Source organism: Phoca vitulina, unplaced genomic scaffold, assembly GCF_004348235.1.
Source record: "Phoca vitulina isolate PV1807 unplaced genomic scaffold, GSC_HSeal_1.0 scaffold100, whole genome shotgun sequence".
Lineage (NCBI taxonomy): Eukaryota > Metazoa > Chordata > Mammalia > Carnivora > Phocidae > Phoca > Phoca vitulina.
Genome location: NW_022589803.1, coordinates 2,047,048 through 2,062,040, shown reverse-complemented (window position 1 = coordinate 2,062,040; position 14,993 = coordinate 2,047,048). Strand labels below are relative to the sequence as shown.

At 59.3% G+C, this 14,993-nt stretch overlaps 2 protein-coding genes across 2 annotated transcripts; one reads left to right on the top strand and one right to left on the bottom strand.

Moving 5' to 3' along the window:
- Positions 1–75: 75 nt before the first annotated feature.
- On the top strand, positions 76–3,898 carry SLC7A4 (solute carrier family 7 member 4). Its single transcript, XM_032397624.1, has 5 exons — positions 76–131; positions 808–1,829; positions 2,337–2,977; positions 3,244–3,352; positions 3,460–3,898. Exons 2-5 carry the CDS (start codon positions 848–850, stop codon positions 3,648–3,650), a joined length of 1,923 nt encoding a protein of 640 aa, XP_032253515.1. The 5' UTR covers positions 76–131; positions 808–847; the 3' UTR covers positions 3,651–3,898.
- Positions 3,891–14,701, bottom strand: P2RX6 (purinergic receptor P2X 6). Its single transcript, XM_032397625.1, has 12 exons — positions 14,516–14,701; positions 13,663–13,813; positions 12,284–12,355; positions 9,296–9,371; positions 9,001–9,094; positions 8,834–8,914; positions 8,606–8,747; positions 8,407–8,516; positions 7,009–7,102; positions 6,854–6,919; positions 6,596–6,673; positions 3,891–6,508 (listed from the first exon to the last, which is right to left on the bottom strand). The coding sequence occupies exons 1-12, from the start codon at positions 14,647–14,649 to the stop codon at positions 6,425–6,427; spliced, it is 1,182 nt and encodes a 393-aa protein (XP_032253516.1). The 5' UTR covers positions 14,650–14,701; the 3' UTR covers positions 3,891–6,424.
- Between the last annotated feature and the right edge of the window lie 292 nt (positions 14,702–14,993).

The following is a 14,993-nucleotide window of genomic DNA, read 5'->3' as shown; positions in this document are numbered from 1 at the left end:
TGTGACAGCGAGGTGGGTGGGGCCTCGCGCTGGCTCCGGCGCAGAAGGGCTGGGGGCGGGCTCTGCGCGCGGGCGGCGTCAGCCAGGCAGCGCAGCCACAGCGTGCGCAGCGGCGGCCGCAGTGACAGCAGGTGAGTCTCAGCGACTCCTGCAGGGACGTGCTCCAGCCGGAGAGGAGGCAAAGCCTCGGATCCCCGGCCGGAGGGTGGCGGTGACGGTGGCGGCGGTGGCCTGTCGGGGCGGGGGCAGGGCACGGAGCTTTGGCTTCGGGGTGCCGGGCCAAGAGCGCCCCGCCTCCTGGCCGCCGGGTAGGCAGATACCCAAGGCCCTGGGGCGATGTGTGCGTGTGTGCGTGTGTGCGTGTGTGTGTGTGTGGTGGTGAGTGCCACTGTCTGAGGCCAGGTGGCCACCTGGTTCACGCCCAGGACAGCAGAGCCCCTCCTGTTCCGGGTCCTGGAGGCCTGGCCCAGCTCCCGGGAAGCCTGGGCTTTCCACCTTGCTCTTGGATGCCAGACCAAGGAGCGTTTCCCAACCGCGCTTCTTGGAGCTGCACCCTTTTCACCCTCAACTACCACCCCCCCTTCCCCAGAAGCGCCCAGGTCCAGCTGCACAAGGCTCCCTCACCTGCCCAGAGGCAGACAGGATTCCCATTCTTCCCTGTGACCTCCTGCCCACTCCTGACTGATCCCAGCCCTCAGGCAAAGCTAGCTATGCAGGCACTTGGGTCCCCAGGGGGATAAACAGAGCAGACTGAAGCCTGGTCAATACCTGGTTGGGCAACCTGTCATTCCCCTCTGGCCCCGGTAGGTGCTGGCAGCTGGCGTGGTGCTCCTCTCAGCTGCCCATCATGGTCAGGGGGCTGCCCAGCCCTGCCAGCCTGGCACGCTTCTGCCAGAGGCTGAACCGGCTGAAGCCACTGGAGGAGTCTACCATGGAGACGTCACTGCGGCGCTGCCTGTCCACGCTGGACCTGACCCTGCTGGGCGTGGGTGGCATGGTGGGCTCCGGCCTCTATGTGCTCACAGGCACTGTGGCAAAGGAGATGGCCGGCCCTGCGGTGCTCTTGTCCTTCGCGGTGGCCGCCGTGGCCTCCCTGCTGTCAGCCCTGTGCTATGCAGAGTTTGGGGCCCGGTTGCCCCGCACGGGCTCTGCCTACCTGTTCACCTATGTGTCCATGGGTGAGCTGTGGGCCTTCCTCATCGGCTGGAACGTGCTGCTCGAGTACCTCATTGGTGGTGCGGCTGTGGCCCGTGCCTGGAGTGGCTACCTGGACTCCATGTTCAACCACCGCATCCACAACTTCACCCAGGCCCACATTGGAACCTGGCAGGTGCCGCTGCTGGCCCACTACCCAGACTTCCTGGCTGCTGGGATCATACTTCTGGCCTCCGCCTTCATCTCCTGCGGAGCCCGAGTTTCCTCCTGGCTCAACCACACGTTCTCCGTGGTCAGCCTTGTCCTCATCCTCTTCATCATCATCCTGGGTTTTATCCTGGCCCGCCCGCACAACTGGAGTGCCGAGGAGGGGGGCTTCGCGCCTTTTGGCCTCTCCGGCATCATGGCTGGCACCGCCACCTGCTTCTACGCCTTCGTGGGCTTTGACGTCATTGCCGCCTCCAGCGAGGAGGCCAGGAACCCGAAGCGGGCTGTGCCGATAGCCATTTCCATCTCGCTCGGCCTGGCAGCTGGTGCCTACATCCTCGTCTCCACCGTGCTCACCCTCATGGTGCCGTGGCACAGCCTGAACCCTGACTCCGCACTCGCCGACGCCTTCTACCGGCGGGGCTACAGCTGGGCTGGCTTCATCGTGGCGGCCGGCTCCATCTGCGGTAAGGCGCCTTTCACGCGTGGTGGGAGTGAACAGGGCAGCGGGGCCCTGCCCGAAGCTTCCCGGGGAACATGTCTCCATCTGGGTCTGTTACCAGTTGCACAATGGGTCCAGGAAGGTGCTAATCATTTGACTCTCCACCCAGGCTTGTTGGAAGGGCCCTACTCACTGCCCCCTCCCAGTTCCTCCAGTTGGAAGGGCCCTACTCACTGCCCCTTCCCAGAAATGTCAGTTCTGAGCGTGCACTTCCAGGTCCTTTCCTGGGAGAAGGACTCAGCCCTCATCAGATTCTCTGATGGGCCTGTCACCTAAACTGGGGTGTCCCATTCCTGGTGGCGGGGGTGGGAGTGGTGGGGTAACAATCCAGCACCCCACATACACTCAGGCTTACTCTGAGATCCCAAACTCATGCCCGTGTTCCCAAGGGGTTGTGCATGCCCTGGCTCCCAGCAGGGGCCCCTGATGGGCCTCTCCACCATGCTGACCAGTCCCCCACCCTCTGCCACAGCCATGAACACTGTCCTGCTCAGCAGCCTCTTCTCCCTGCCACGCATCGTCTATGCCATGGCCGTCGACGGGCTCTTCTTCCAGGTGTTTGCCCGAGTGCACCCCCGGACGCAGGTGCCCTTGGCGGGCATCGTTGTGTTCGGGGGGCTCATGAGTTTACTGGCGCTGCTGCTGGACCTCGAGGCACTGGTCCAGTTCCTGTCCATTGGCACGCTGCTGGCCTACACTTTCGTGGCCACCAGTATTCTTGTGCTACGCTTCCAGAAGGCCCCTGCATCCAGTTCCCCAGGCCCAGCCAGCCCTGGCTCCAGGGTCAAAGAGTACCACTCTTTCTCAGACCACATACAGCTGGTGGGCACCGAGCAGGCCTCAGGCCCTGAGCCCGGGCAGCTGCGGCCAGCTCTGAGGCCCTACCTGGGCTTCCTAGGTAGGGGCAGCCCTGGAGCTGCTGTGGCTTGGGCACTAAGCATCCTGGTGGCCTCGGCCATCACCCTGGCCTGTGTACTGGTCTTCGGGGACTCGGCCCTGCACCTCCCATACTGGGGCTACATCCTGCTGCTTCTGCTCGGCTCCGTCGCATTTCTGCTCAGCCTCCTCGTCCTGGGGGCCCACCAGCAACAGCGCCAGCAAGACACCTTCCAGGTACCTCCCCCAGCCAGTGCCCCCTGGCTCTCAGCCCAGCTAGCTCTCTTTGCCCTTTCCTCCTCTGCTGTGCCAGGATGAACCAGGGTTCACAGGGTGGGGGGAGGCCCACACACCCATCCCTCTCTCTTCCTGCATGGCAAGTGGGCTCTTATTTCCCAAATCTCCAGAGATGGAGAAAGGCTCTGTGGACTCTTGAGAAATCAGACCCTGAGCCAGCCAACCTTCCCTGCAGCCCCGCCCAGCCCCCGTTCTTGCCCCCTCAGATCCCCATGGTGCCCCTGACTCCAGCCCTGAGCATCCTCCTCAACATCTGCCTCATGCTGAAGCTAAGCTACCTGACCTGGCTGCGCTTCTCCATCTGGCTGCTGATCGGTGAGTGGGGGCCAGGCTGGGGGCCCTGGGTGGGCCACAGGAAGAAGGCAAGCAAGGAGGGCAAGCAGGGCTGGGACCTGGCCCTCAGTCTCTCGCAACTCCTGCAGGCCTTGCCGTGTATTTTGGCTATGGCATCTGGCACAGCAAAGAGAACCAGCGGGAGGCGCCCGAGCTGACCACCACACGCTACGTGGTGTTCCCCAGCACCAGCCTGGAGGAGACGGTACAAACGGTGCAGCCCACCAGCCAGGTGCCCGCCCGGGAGCCCAGCCCCACAGAGCAGTCCGCCAGTCCGTGAATCGAGCTGGAGGCCTGTCCATGCGCCTTCTGCCCTCCCCCACGTCCTCAGGAGCCCAGAGGGGCTGGGAGTCCCTTCTGTCTGAGCCAGCTCAGGTTTGCAGGCCTGCTCATGCTGAGGGGTCCTCGAGACCTGGGGGCCTTAGCCCAAGTGCCTAGTTTTGGGTTTGGGGGAGTGGGCCATGGCCAGTGCTGGTGGTGGGTGAATATTTTGTCCAGCGCCTTCCTGTTCATGAGCAACTCCAGCTATTTGGGCAGGTGGGGTGGGCTGGGGTGGGTGAGGGTGGGCGGGGGAGAGGCCCGCAGCCCCCAGATATCCACAATAATAACGTCTTGGCCAGCCACGTGCCCTGCTGCTGTGTCCACCATTTCATTCCTTGTGGAGCTGAGTGCTTTCCTGCCCCCCATCCCAAGAACCAGGAGATTGTCCCCAAACCACAGCAAAGATGCCGAGGTTTGGCAAGAGGGAGGTACCAGCTCTGGGACAACCCTGAATCAGAGACACCACCCGGCCTGGGTCCTGGAGTCCTGCCCTCAGGCTGGTGCCCTCTGCCCAGCTCAGAGGGGAGCTATATACACCCCTACACACACCAGGAGAGGAGGGGTCCATGAAAAGGGCAGAGTCAGGCTGCCCCCACCACAGGCTCCCCACATGTCCCTTGGAGGGGGCAGATCCAGAGAGCAGAACCTGGGCCCCAAAAAGGTCGCCTAGAAAGGGCAGTGAAGTTGCAGGGTCCTCCTGGGTTCCCAAGGCTCCCAGAAAGCATAGCATATCCCCGAAGCCTGCCCAGGGCTCCTCTGGGGCATGTGCCCGCATGGCCTGCATGGCTACCTTGACGATGCACACCCACATGCAGACTGAGGCAACAGCTGCTTCCAGCCTCAGGCCCTGGCCACAGCTGTCTGGCTGTCACAGCTGGTACTCTCCCCCTTCCCTCAAGGGCTTTGCGATAAAGGCTCAGGATATTACACACATGTATGGTATACACTCCTGCGTATGGATGCACAAGGCCTGGGCCTGCTCCAAGTACCGCCGAGCCCAGCTGGTGGCTGTGAGGCCCCAGTCCTTGGGGGGTCCCCAGGCCCACACTTCCCCGTTCCCCACTGGTCTCCCTGAAGCCACGCTATGTCCATCATAGATGCTTCCAACTCCCCGTTCTTGCCTATAAGGACTACACAGGAAGCTGCTGGTTTGAGCAGGCTTTACTCCTTGACTTTCTGCAGCTATGACCGCTTTCTCTGAGCCCTGAGCACAACCAGGTACATGTGACCCCACTCCAATAACCAGGCCTCAGAGCCATGTTCTCTCACCTTGGCTCTCCTGAACCTGCCTCCCCATGGACACGGCTCTGGGGATTGAGAAGCAGCAGAGACCCCAAGGCTTTGCTGAGGCTCCAGGTGCCAGATGATTCCAGATGCTAGCCCAGCCTGAGCCCCCAGCCCTGGCCCTCCCCAACTGGTCTTTGTGGCTCCGCCGCCAAGCTGCCAGCTCACTCCTGGTCACCAGGGACCCATGAGAGAGAAGCCCCTTGCCTCCCTCGGGTGGGTACTCCCAAATTCCTGCCTCTGCCCTGGGACCACAGGGAGTTTGGCTCTTGCAGCCCCTGTTCCTCCCCTCCTGACTGTGGGACTCTGGGGCAGGGGAAATTCTCCAGCAGTCAGGAATCAGACTCCAGAAAGATGCCAAGCCAGCCTGAGGGGCACCTTTGTGTCCTTTGTGAGGGAAATTCCTTCCAGCCACTGGGCTCTACCTGGGGTTATAGTCAAGGTCTCCTGCATGCAGTTGCCTCAGTCTGGGACAAGCAGATGCCCTGACAGGTTCTTGGCTATGACCTTGAGTAGCAGTGAATTCCAAATGTACAGCCTCCCTACCCCCATGGCTCCAGTGAGCAGGTTCTAGGGGTTGGGCTGGGGAGGGGGGTGGTTAATGAGGAGCCTTATAGAAGATCCCAAAGGACCCAGTGACCACCATCTCAGGCCCTCCCCCCTCTCCTCCCTATCCCAAAGCCCATAGCCTGAGGGCCACCACCAGGGAGGGGCTGATGCTCATTAACTGGGCCGGTGTGAGACGAAAGGGTGCCTGTGTCCTTGCCTGGGTGTCCCTAGGGGTTGGATTATCTGCCTACCCACTCTTCATTCAGAGTTGGGTAGGAACCTGCCCCAGGCAACCCAACACCAGAGCAGCCTGACCCCTCTTGTCAGGCTTCTTTCTACCTTGCTTCAGACTCTGGTTGCACGGCCCCCAGAGCAGCGCAGCTGAGAGGGAGGGGCTCTACCTACAATAGGGGTGCTGGCAGATGGAGGAGGGCTGGAGTCTGCCACAGCCAGTGGGAGGGCCGGTGCTGACAGCTGGTGAGCAGGCCACCGCTGGGAACACTGCTGACGGAGACTAGGAGAGAGTTCTCTAGACCTAGACACAGGAAGAGCCCCACTGGCCCACTACCCTGCCACGTGGGTGCCCCAGGATCTCCCCTTCTCCGCGGTTCCTGTTCTGCTGTGGGTCTCTATACAAAACTGGCTTCTCTGGCCCCCCAGGCAGCACCCTGCTGAAGCTGGAGTCAGGAGAGGGTCAGTCTGTCTGGGAGTGGAAGGGTGGAATTCTCCCCCAACCTCCCACCCTGGTCCGGCTGGGGCTTTATCCAGCAGGTCCCCAAGACGGGGTCCCCACCCAGCAACCAGCAGGAAACAGCCTCAGGAACAGGCCAGTGAGTGGGGGCCGGAGCCTGGGCATGGGCCACTCTGGTGTTGGTGTCTGATTCCCAGACTGGGCCCCCTCTAAGACACCTGGGCAGCCACGTGCGGGGGTGTAGAAGCTGGCTCTGTCTGCTCAGAGTTGGTGGTCACCTTCGGGGCCTTTGCCTGCAGATGAGAACATCAGATCAGGGCTCTGGTCATTATCCTCCAAAGTGTAGCAGAGCCCAGGGCCCGGACAGGCCCGCAGCTCACCTCCTCATACTTGGTACTCCAGTAGAAATGGGCTTCTTCATCCACATACAACAGTAGCAGGTCACAGAAGAAGGTGATCTGGGAGAGGCGGGGCAGACCTGTGTCTCGGCCCTCAGGCTGCCCTTCGGCCACCTCCCCAGCTCTCACCCCCAGACTCAACATCATGCACGGTGGGGGTCGGGGTGCTCAGTGTGCACTTGGGCCGGCCTGGGTACACAGTCGCTGTAGCCAGAGGGAGCCCACATTGGCCAGACTCACCACACCCAGCCAAGCTGCTCCGGTGCCCAGAGTGATGATCGTGGGGATGAGCCCGAACTTCCCTGCCTGAGACCGACCTGGACTGAGCCTCTGGGGCTGTGACTATCTCCCCCTCCCACCCCCACCCCCCATTGCCTTCACTTAGCACCTCTTACCTGCCCAGTGACGAGGATGTCGAAGCGGATCCCATAGAGCTTGAGCAGACTCCGGGCCTCCACACCTGAGGCCTTCCACCAGTGAGTGGCTGTCCTGAGAGCAGGAAAGAAAGTGTGGTGGCTTGCGCTGCTGTCACTCCTGGGCTGGCCCGGCCCTTCCAGGCCTCCTGCCTGGATGGGTAACATCCACTGACTCTATAAACCCCCAGCCCCAGCTGTCTCAACCCTGTGTCATTGCTGGGAACACAGGGGAAAGGCAAACTGGGACCTACCTGCCTTTTGGAAGCTCCTTGCCTGCTGAGGGGACAGAGGGGACAGAAGTGTCCCTACACAGGCACTGGTCGTGGGGGTGAGGGCAGGTAGGGAGGCAAGCCCTGGGCTGTGTGAGTCTAAAGGGTGAAGGGGACGTCAAGGGGCATCACCTCCAGGCCTGGTGGCTGTTGTGTGCATATTCGTGACAATGACCAGGAAGTGACAGGAGGATACTGGCAGGGTGGGGGGGGGGAGGTCTGTTTAGCAGACTCAGAGATGCAATGCAAGATCCCTGAGTGCATCCCGGATTGGAAGATAAAAAGATACAAGACTATTACTGGCACAGTTGGGGAAATTTAAATATCCTCTGCCAATGTTAAATTTCTTGAGTGTGACAAGGGGACAGCAGTCACGTGGGGGAGGTCCTCATTCTTCTGCCACTCACTTTCAAATAGTTCCCTTTGAAATCTATCTACATATATCCGGCTGGAAGCAATCTCATTCTTGATCTCCTAAAGCACTTTTCTTTTGACTGCTGTGATTCAGTGACCCCTTACACTGGCTTTCTATGATATGGGCATTTGCCTCACCTCTGTGACAATGTTTTAATCACTTTTGTATCTCCCTAGCTGCTCAATACATATTTTAATGAATCTAAATAAATAAATAAATAAATAAATCCAGCTTACTCTAGAGAGGGAGAGAGAAAGCAAATGTGGCAAAATGGTAAAAAATAAAACCCAAAACAAAACAAAACAAAAAAACCCTAGAGAACCCAGATAAAGGGTGTATGGGTATGGGTGTGCACAGTACTAATCTTTGAACTTTTCTATAGGTTTTTGAGAATTTTTAGATAAGACCTAAGGCAAAAGTAAAAAAGAAACGCCCCTGTGCTGAGGAGGGAGATGCTGGGGGGGGGGAAGTGCGGGGGGGGGGGGGCTGGGGGTGAGGAGTCCCAGAGGACAGAGGGGGGACTGGATCAGGAGAGAGGCTGAGAACACCCCTCCTGGGCCTGGGGCCCTCCTTGCACACACAGTGGAGTGCCCGGACGGGTGGGCCGCTGTTTGGTGAGTCCTGGCTGCCACAGGAGGACAGGTGGAGGGGTGACCTGGCCAAGGAGCAGCTAGAGGGCAGTGGGGGCCGCACCTGAAGTTGTAGCTCCTCTCCTGAAGCTGGAAGGAGTAGTGGGGCCGGCAATCGGAACCCCCAGCATCCAGGTCACAATCCCAGTGGACTCGGACGCCCACGGCACCTCCCTGCACACGGCATATCGCTGCTTCACTGGCACATAGGCTCCGGACCCTCTCCCTGAGCCCTCCTGGAACCCTGCCCCCCATGGACCCACCAGCAGTGCCAGGTCCTCAAAGACCCCTCCAGCTGCAGCCACGAGGTCCCCAATGCGGAACACAGGGCAGAAGGGGCTGTAGCGTGAGTCATAGCGGCAGCGCTTGAAGTAAGTGGCGTCCCAGGTGTCCAAGGCATTGGACCTGGGGGGGTGGGGGATGGGACGGGGGGGTCAGGCCAGGTAGGAGACCAGGAGGGTCTGGGGCCAGCAGGACCCACCCACGCTTACTTGGAGAAGTTGAACTTGCTGAAGGTGACAGTGTTCTTGATGAACAGGGTGAAGTTCTCTGCCTGGAACAGTAGGGGCTTCCTGCGGGCAGAGGGGAAGTGAAGGGCAGGCTCTGCGGTTCTGGGGCCCTGTCCTGGGCGGGGGTGGGGCGGGGGAGACACACTTACTCGGGCACAGTGCTGCTCTCCACAGGGCACCAGCCCTGGATCTCACAGGTCCTGTGGGTCCCGTTGAATTCCACACATTGGCCCGTTTTTATGCCTTGAAAAAACAAGACAAACTCCAGGCCCTCAAATTTCCACAGGGCCAGGGGAGGGGCGGGGGTAGGGCCAGGGGGCTGTTGACAGAAAGGAGAGACGCAGAGGCACCACCAGGCCTGCCCTCAAGAGCCACCCAGGGTCCCAGCCCAGCCCCTGGAGCCCCCACCCAGGGGAGGCACTGGAAGACAGGGCCCACAGTTACCGTGGCTGTGCGTCCCTGTCTCCCCTTCGGGACAGTCCTCATCGGCCCAGCAATTAGCCAGCGGGATGGAGGGGTGCTGAGGTGGGGAAAGCAGAGTTGCCAAGGGCCCGGGGTATGGCTCCCCTCTATGACCCAGCCTTGAAGCCTGCAGGTGCGGCCCCCACTGCCTTAGCCCCATAGAGATGCCTGAGTTTGGGGGGCACATGGGAAAGCTGGAGGGTACAAATAAAAGGAGGTGGTCAGAGGAGGGTAGCGAGCAGCCCCCCGGCCAGCTAGGGATTCAGGTGCTGTATTCCAAGGCAGAGCAAGCTTCCTTCCTTCCTGATAGTTCTCTCCCCGCCGGAGGCCCAGATCCTCTGGTCCAACTCAGATGACAGAACAGGGAAGGTGAAGGGACTCTGCGAAGGGCAAGTTCATGCCAGGGTGGAGGCACCGGGTGTGGGGAACAAAGGGCAGGGCCCTGGTTGGAGGGGTCTGGGTAGGGAAGTGGGTAGGACCACACGCACTGTTTGTTCTTCCGTAAAACAGGGATATTAGCGCCTGCATGCTCACACTATTCTAGGGGTCAGTCAGAAGGGGGAGATGGCAAGCTTTCTGGGGGCCCTAGAGCCTGGAGAGGAAAGCACACTCTCACAGATACATTCCGCCCTAGGCTGACAATGAACGCCATGGATCGGGTCACCTGGCTCACGAGCCCAGTGCCACGGTGGCAAGAAGGGTTCGGGGACTCTAGGCCAAATGAGACAGTGGAACCGTGAGGGGTGGGGACTGTGATGGAGGCAGAGGACAGAGTAGGGCCACCTGTGTCCTGAGTCCGCCCCTCCTCTCCCCCCCCCCCCGGCTGGGCTGCCATCTCCTCCAGTCGGACCCCATGATGACCACCACAGGGCCTGGTCTCTGCGTCATCTGCCTCCATTCATTCAGCAGAGACCATCTCGGCCTCCGCCACACTCCTGTGATCAAGTTCAGCTCCTTAGCAGAATTCACAGGGCCCCTGAGATCTCGGGTTACCCCCTCGCCACCTCAATCCAAATCTAGGCTCCAACCCCACTCTGAAGCAGGTGACCCCGGAGGTGCCTCATCTCACAGAGCTTGGGGCCTTTGCTCACATAGCTCCCTCTGCTTGGACATTCTCAAGATCCCACTTGAGTCTCCAGTCCTGTGGGAAAGCCTTCCTGAGGCCCTGGGCCGGCAGACATGCCTCCCTGCGTCTCCAGCTATGGGCTCTGCCCACATCCCAGGAACTGCCTCCTTGGCTGGGCTGCCTATGCAGGAGCTGCTTGAGATACAAGCGGCGGAGTTTTGCATCCCCAGCATCGGGCCTGCCCCCCACCCACCCACCCACACACACACACAACCCGCCCCGAGGCTCAGCAGGTGTTTGCTGGAGGCTGGACTCTCCAAGAAGAACAGTGCATGTGTTGGGAGGGACCGGATGACCAGGACCCCCGAGAGGAGATGGCAGGAACGCTGGCTAGTCTCAGGAAGTCATGTTGTCAGATCTGATGAATTCCTTCCCAGCCCCGGAAGTTTCATGGGAAGAGCTCAAAGCCGGGACATGAGGCAAAGAGGAATCACATGGATTCCAGAAAACGCAGAATGATGGCTTCAGCGAAATTTCAGGACAGCCTACACACTCAACATTAATTAGATGTCTTCTGAACATTTAGTAAAAGAAAGACATCATGTGCATTTGCACATCCTTTGTACACATGCTTTACCTCCTTTGCGGACGGGGCCAGCCTGGGACATGTGACACCCCCGGCATCTGTGGTGGCGCCAACAACCAGGACATAGGGGACAGGTGACCACACAGTTATTCTCCAGCCCCGTAAGCAATTAAATGTTAGGCTGGATTTTAAAAAGAGGTCACCATGGAGGTAGGCTTCCAGGGCTATGTGTCGGGTGCCAACTGCTCAAACAAAATCCACAGCTGGAAACCATACACGTAAAAATGGGTAAGAAGGTAAATTTTATGTCACATGTAGTTTATCACAGTAAAAAAATTTTTGGAAAAAACCCCACAGCTGGAGAGAAGAGTAAGTGTGCTCTGTGACATACACTGGATCTGTGGGACATCCTCAGGCAAGGGGAAAAGGTGAGATTTCAGGCGGAAAACCTGTGATTCTGGATGAGAAATAGACAAGAATAGGGGGTGAGAGACTCTGGTGTGACCACAGTTGTAGTGAAAAATATCCAGAGATCATAAGTGACCCTGAGCTCAGCATCAGCAGGAGTGTGCTGTGTTTGGCCACAAAAATGGAAGCTGACTTGGGACACATTAATAGAGACTGCGCATAGAAAAGAGGAGGTGATTAGGGCGCCTGGGTGGCTCAGTTTGTTAAGAGGCTGGCTCTTGCTTTTGGCTCAGGTCATGATCTCAGGGTCCTTGAATCGAGCCCCACATGGGGCTCCTCGCTCAGCAGGGAGTCTGCTTCAGGATTCTTTCTCTCCCTCTGCACCAGTTACCCCCACACACACCCCTGCTCACGCTTGCCCACTCTCTTTCTTGCTAAAAATAAATAAATAAATCTTACCAAAAAAGAAGAAAAGAGAAGGTGATCTAGCCTCTTGCTATTAGAGCTCACCTGAGCCTTGTACCCAATTCTGGGTGTTACATTGACAACCTGAAGGGTGCCCAGAGGTGGGACCAGGGCGGGAAGGGCCAGGACATCTCACAGAGGGCTACGGTGGAAGGCTCCAGAAGACAGCTCAGAGGTCCAGAGGCTGGACAGCCTTGAGCACGAGAGTCTACCTTGCTGAGACCCTGTCTTCTCATCTTAAATGGGATCGCAGTAATTCCTACCAGCAGGGTATTTGTGAAGATTAAGTGGAATGATTCACGAAAAGGTTTTAGCTCAGTGCCTGAGATACAGGAGCACATACTGAACCCTCAGTTACGTGGGAAGGAGAACGGGGGACATGGCTGGTGACCCAGGGCTGGCAGAGGAACTAGGGACCTGCTGGGAAGCTCCTGGGCAGGCTTACCTCTGGGCATCTGTCCTGAACTTGTTCTGGTGTCACGAGAAAATTGGTCACCAGGAAGAACACGTTCTCTCCCTAGAAAGCAAGTGTCAGGGTTGGTCCCTGCTTCCCTCCCCCAAAGGGAGAGGCCAGAACTGGCAGCTTGGCTGGTGGGGAAAAGGGTCCTGGCCTGATCAAGTCAGGAAAGTAGCTCCAGTGAAGCCAGCTGAAGTAGAGATAAGAAGCTGGCTGGGTTTCTGGCCATTTCGAGAAGCCCACAGCTGCCTCTTTGAGACAAATGTATTTTTCATGTTCATACTCATTCTCTCAACCAGAATTGTCCAAGCGCCTCCTGCTTCTAGGCACTGAAGATCCAGAGCTGAGTGGGACTGGGGACCTGCCCAAGGTAAAGGGGAGGTGGACCCCTCAATTGCACGCATGGTCAGGGCCGAGTGGAGCAGGTGATGAGTTCCACCTGGGCAAAGGGTGGCTAAGGACAGGCCGGGTGGCTGACACCCAAGTGCTGCGTGTGTGAGCTCTGCAAGCTTGAGGCAATGCACACCCAGGAAGGAGAGAAGGCAGCGGGTGTGACAGTGGTCAAGATCTGGACTTGGTGGCCACCACCATGGAAAAGGAGCCTTCCCAGAGTGGAAACAAGGTTTGGCAGGCTCTGATTGATATCACATAGGAAAGCTCAGGCTGGCTGCTGGGCGGCGTGCACCGGGGACCCACTAGAAGCTCACGGCCTCATCCAGGTATGACCCAGGCAGCAGTGAACACTGCTAGGAGACGGAATATGCACAGAAGGGAGGCACAGGCCCAGCTTTGGCCCTCACTGGATGAAAAGAGGCCACGCCGGGAGAGGGAGATGATTCCTCTTTGGACGTGGTGGGTGTGCACCCAGGAGGCAGGTGGCACTTGGGGCAGGCAGTCACTGGGGCTACAGTTTTGGCATTGGCAGGATAAAGGTAGAAACCGAAGCTGTGGACAATCTGGGTGGGGGAAGAAGGAGCTGGAAATGCTGCATGGGAGGGGCAGAGGAGGAGCACCTGAGAGCCGTGCCCCAGGTCAGGGAGGGGAGCATTCAGGAAGCTCAGACCCTGGTCCCCTCCGCTTCTCCCGCCCCATCCTCAAGCTCCAGCCTTGAGTTCCTAAACATTGCACTCTTCCAGGGGCAGCCTTTATAAAGACAGTTCCTCTGGCCTGGCTTCTGTCCACCCGGAAACCTCTTACACCTCCCGGAAAGCCCCGTCCAGGCACCGCTCCTCTGTAAGGCCCTTCCCAGGCCCGACCCTATGCGGTGCCAGCACCCCGCTCGGGCCTCACGTGCCCCTCACGCACACACTCGCCACAAGGGTGGTGTCAGGGCTGCCACTGCCTGGCAGCAGGACCAAGGCCCCTACCTGTGGTGGCTTCACAAAGTCCGCCGCGTCCCACAGCTGGTGACCCAGCTCCTTGATCTGGGTCACCGAAACCCCTTTGAGTTTGGTGATGACGGAAATCTGCGGGTCTGGATCTCGCTCCTGGTATCCTTTTTTGGCGAGGAGAGCCCACCTTAGGAAGAAGCGATGGGCAGTGTGGCCTGTCTCTGGTCCATGGTGAGCAGTGGCAGAGCGGGCCCCACCCTCTCGGCCTCTCTCCTCACACACCCTCCAGGCTCCCAGCCCAGCATGCGGGGCCCCTGCCTCCCCTCCAGCCTCATTTCCCACCCCAAACACCCTGCACAGGCCAGAAGCTCCAACCATGATCAGACAGCCAGTGCCTTTCATGGGTGTCCCCTGTCAGGCACTCATGGGCTTGGAGATGCCCACCACCACCTCTTTCACCAGCCAACACCCTCCCCCTGCCCTGGCTAGGCCCAAGTCCTCCTTAAAGACTCCCCTGACCCAGCTAAAACTGATGGTCTCCCAGCTCTCCCAAGCATCAAGGACTATACCTCCTGCCCCGCCAGGGGCCTCCTGGTACAGATAGGGACGCATCTTGCTCTGTGCCCAGAGATCAATATGGGCCTGGAAACAAGGCCCAGGAAAGGAAGGAGGTGGGCACACAGGAGGACCCAGGCCCACAGCTTGCTCTTGTATCCCCTGGCTTCTAGACAGACAAAGATCCTCCCTCTGCCTACTTCCTCCCTGTCCCAACCTGCTCCCCTCTGCTACCACCAGCTCAGCCCCTGAAGAGTCAAACCGTCAACCCTCAGCCCAGCAGGCCCAGTCATTATCCCCCCAGCCAAGTGTGGCCCAGGAGTCTTTCTCTTACCCTATCACGTAGGCCATGACCCCAAGCTGCAGCAGCCTCTGCAGGGCGCCCACCCGCCAATTCCTGGTTATCACATACTTCTCCGTTTTGTAATCCAGAAGCCCCCAGCCTGCCAAGGCCCCTGGGGAGCCCATGCTTCCAGCTCCTGTGGGCTGCTGGGGTGCATGAGTCAGCACAGCAGCTGCACACACCGCTGAATGGGAAGTAAAGCAGGCGCCCTAGCTGGCCCAGGCCAGCAAGCTATTAAAGGGACACTTCCACTGGGGACAGGATCCAGCCGCCACCCCCCAGCCCTGGGTTCAGTCCCAACCCCTGGCTGCCCAGGACCTCCCACCCTCTCCTTCTGAGGGGGCCCAGGGCCCCCGCAGAGAGGAGAAGCCTCTGCAACCCGGTAGGGTCCACTCCACTCTGGCCTCACTTCCCTGGGGAGGGAGGGAGGAGGACATGACAAGTGTCATAGGTGATGCAGTTTGGGAGT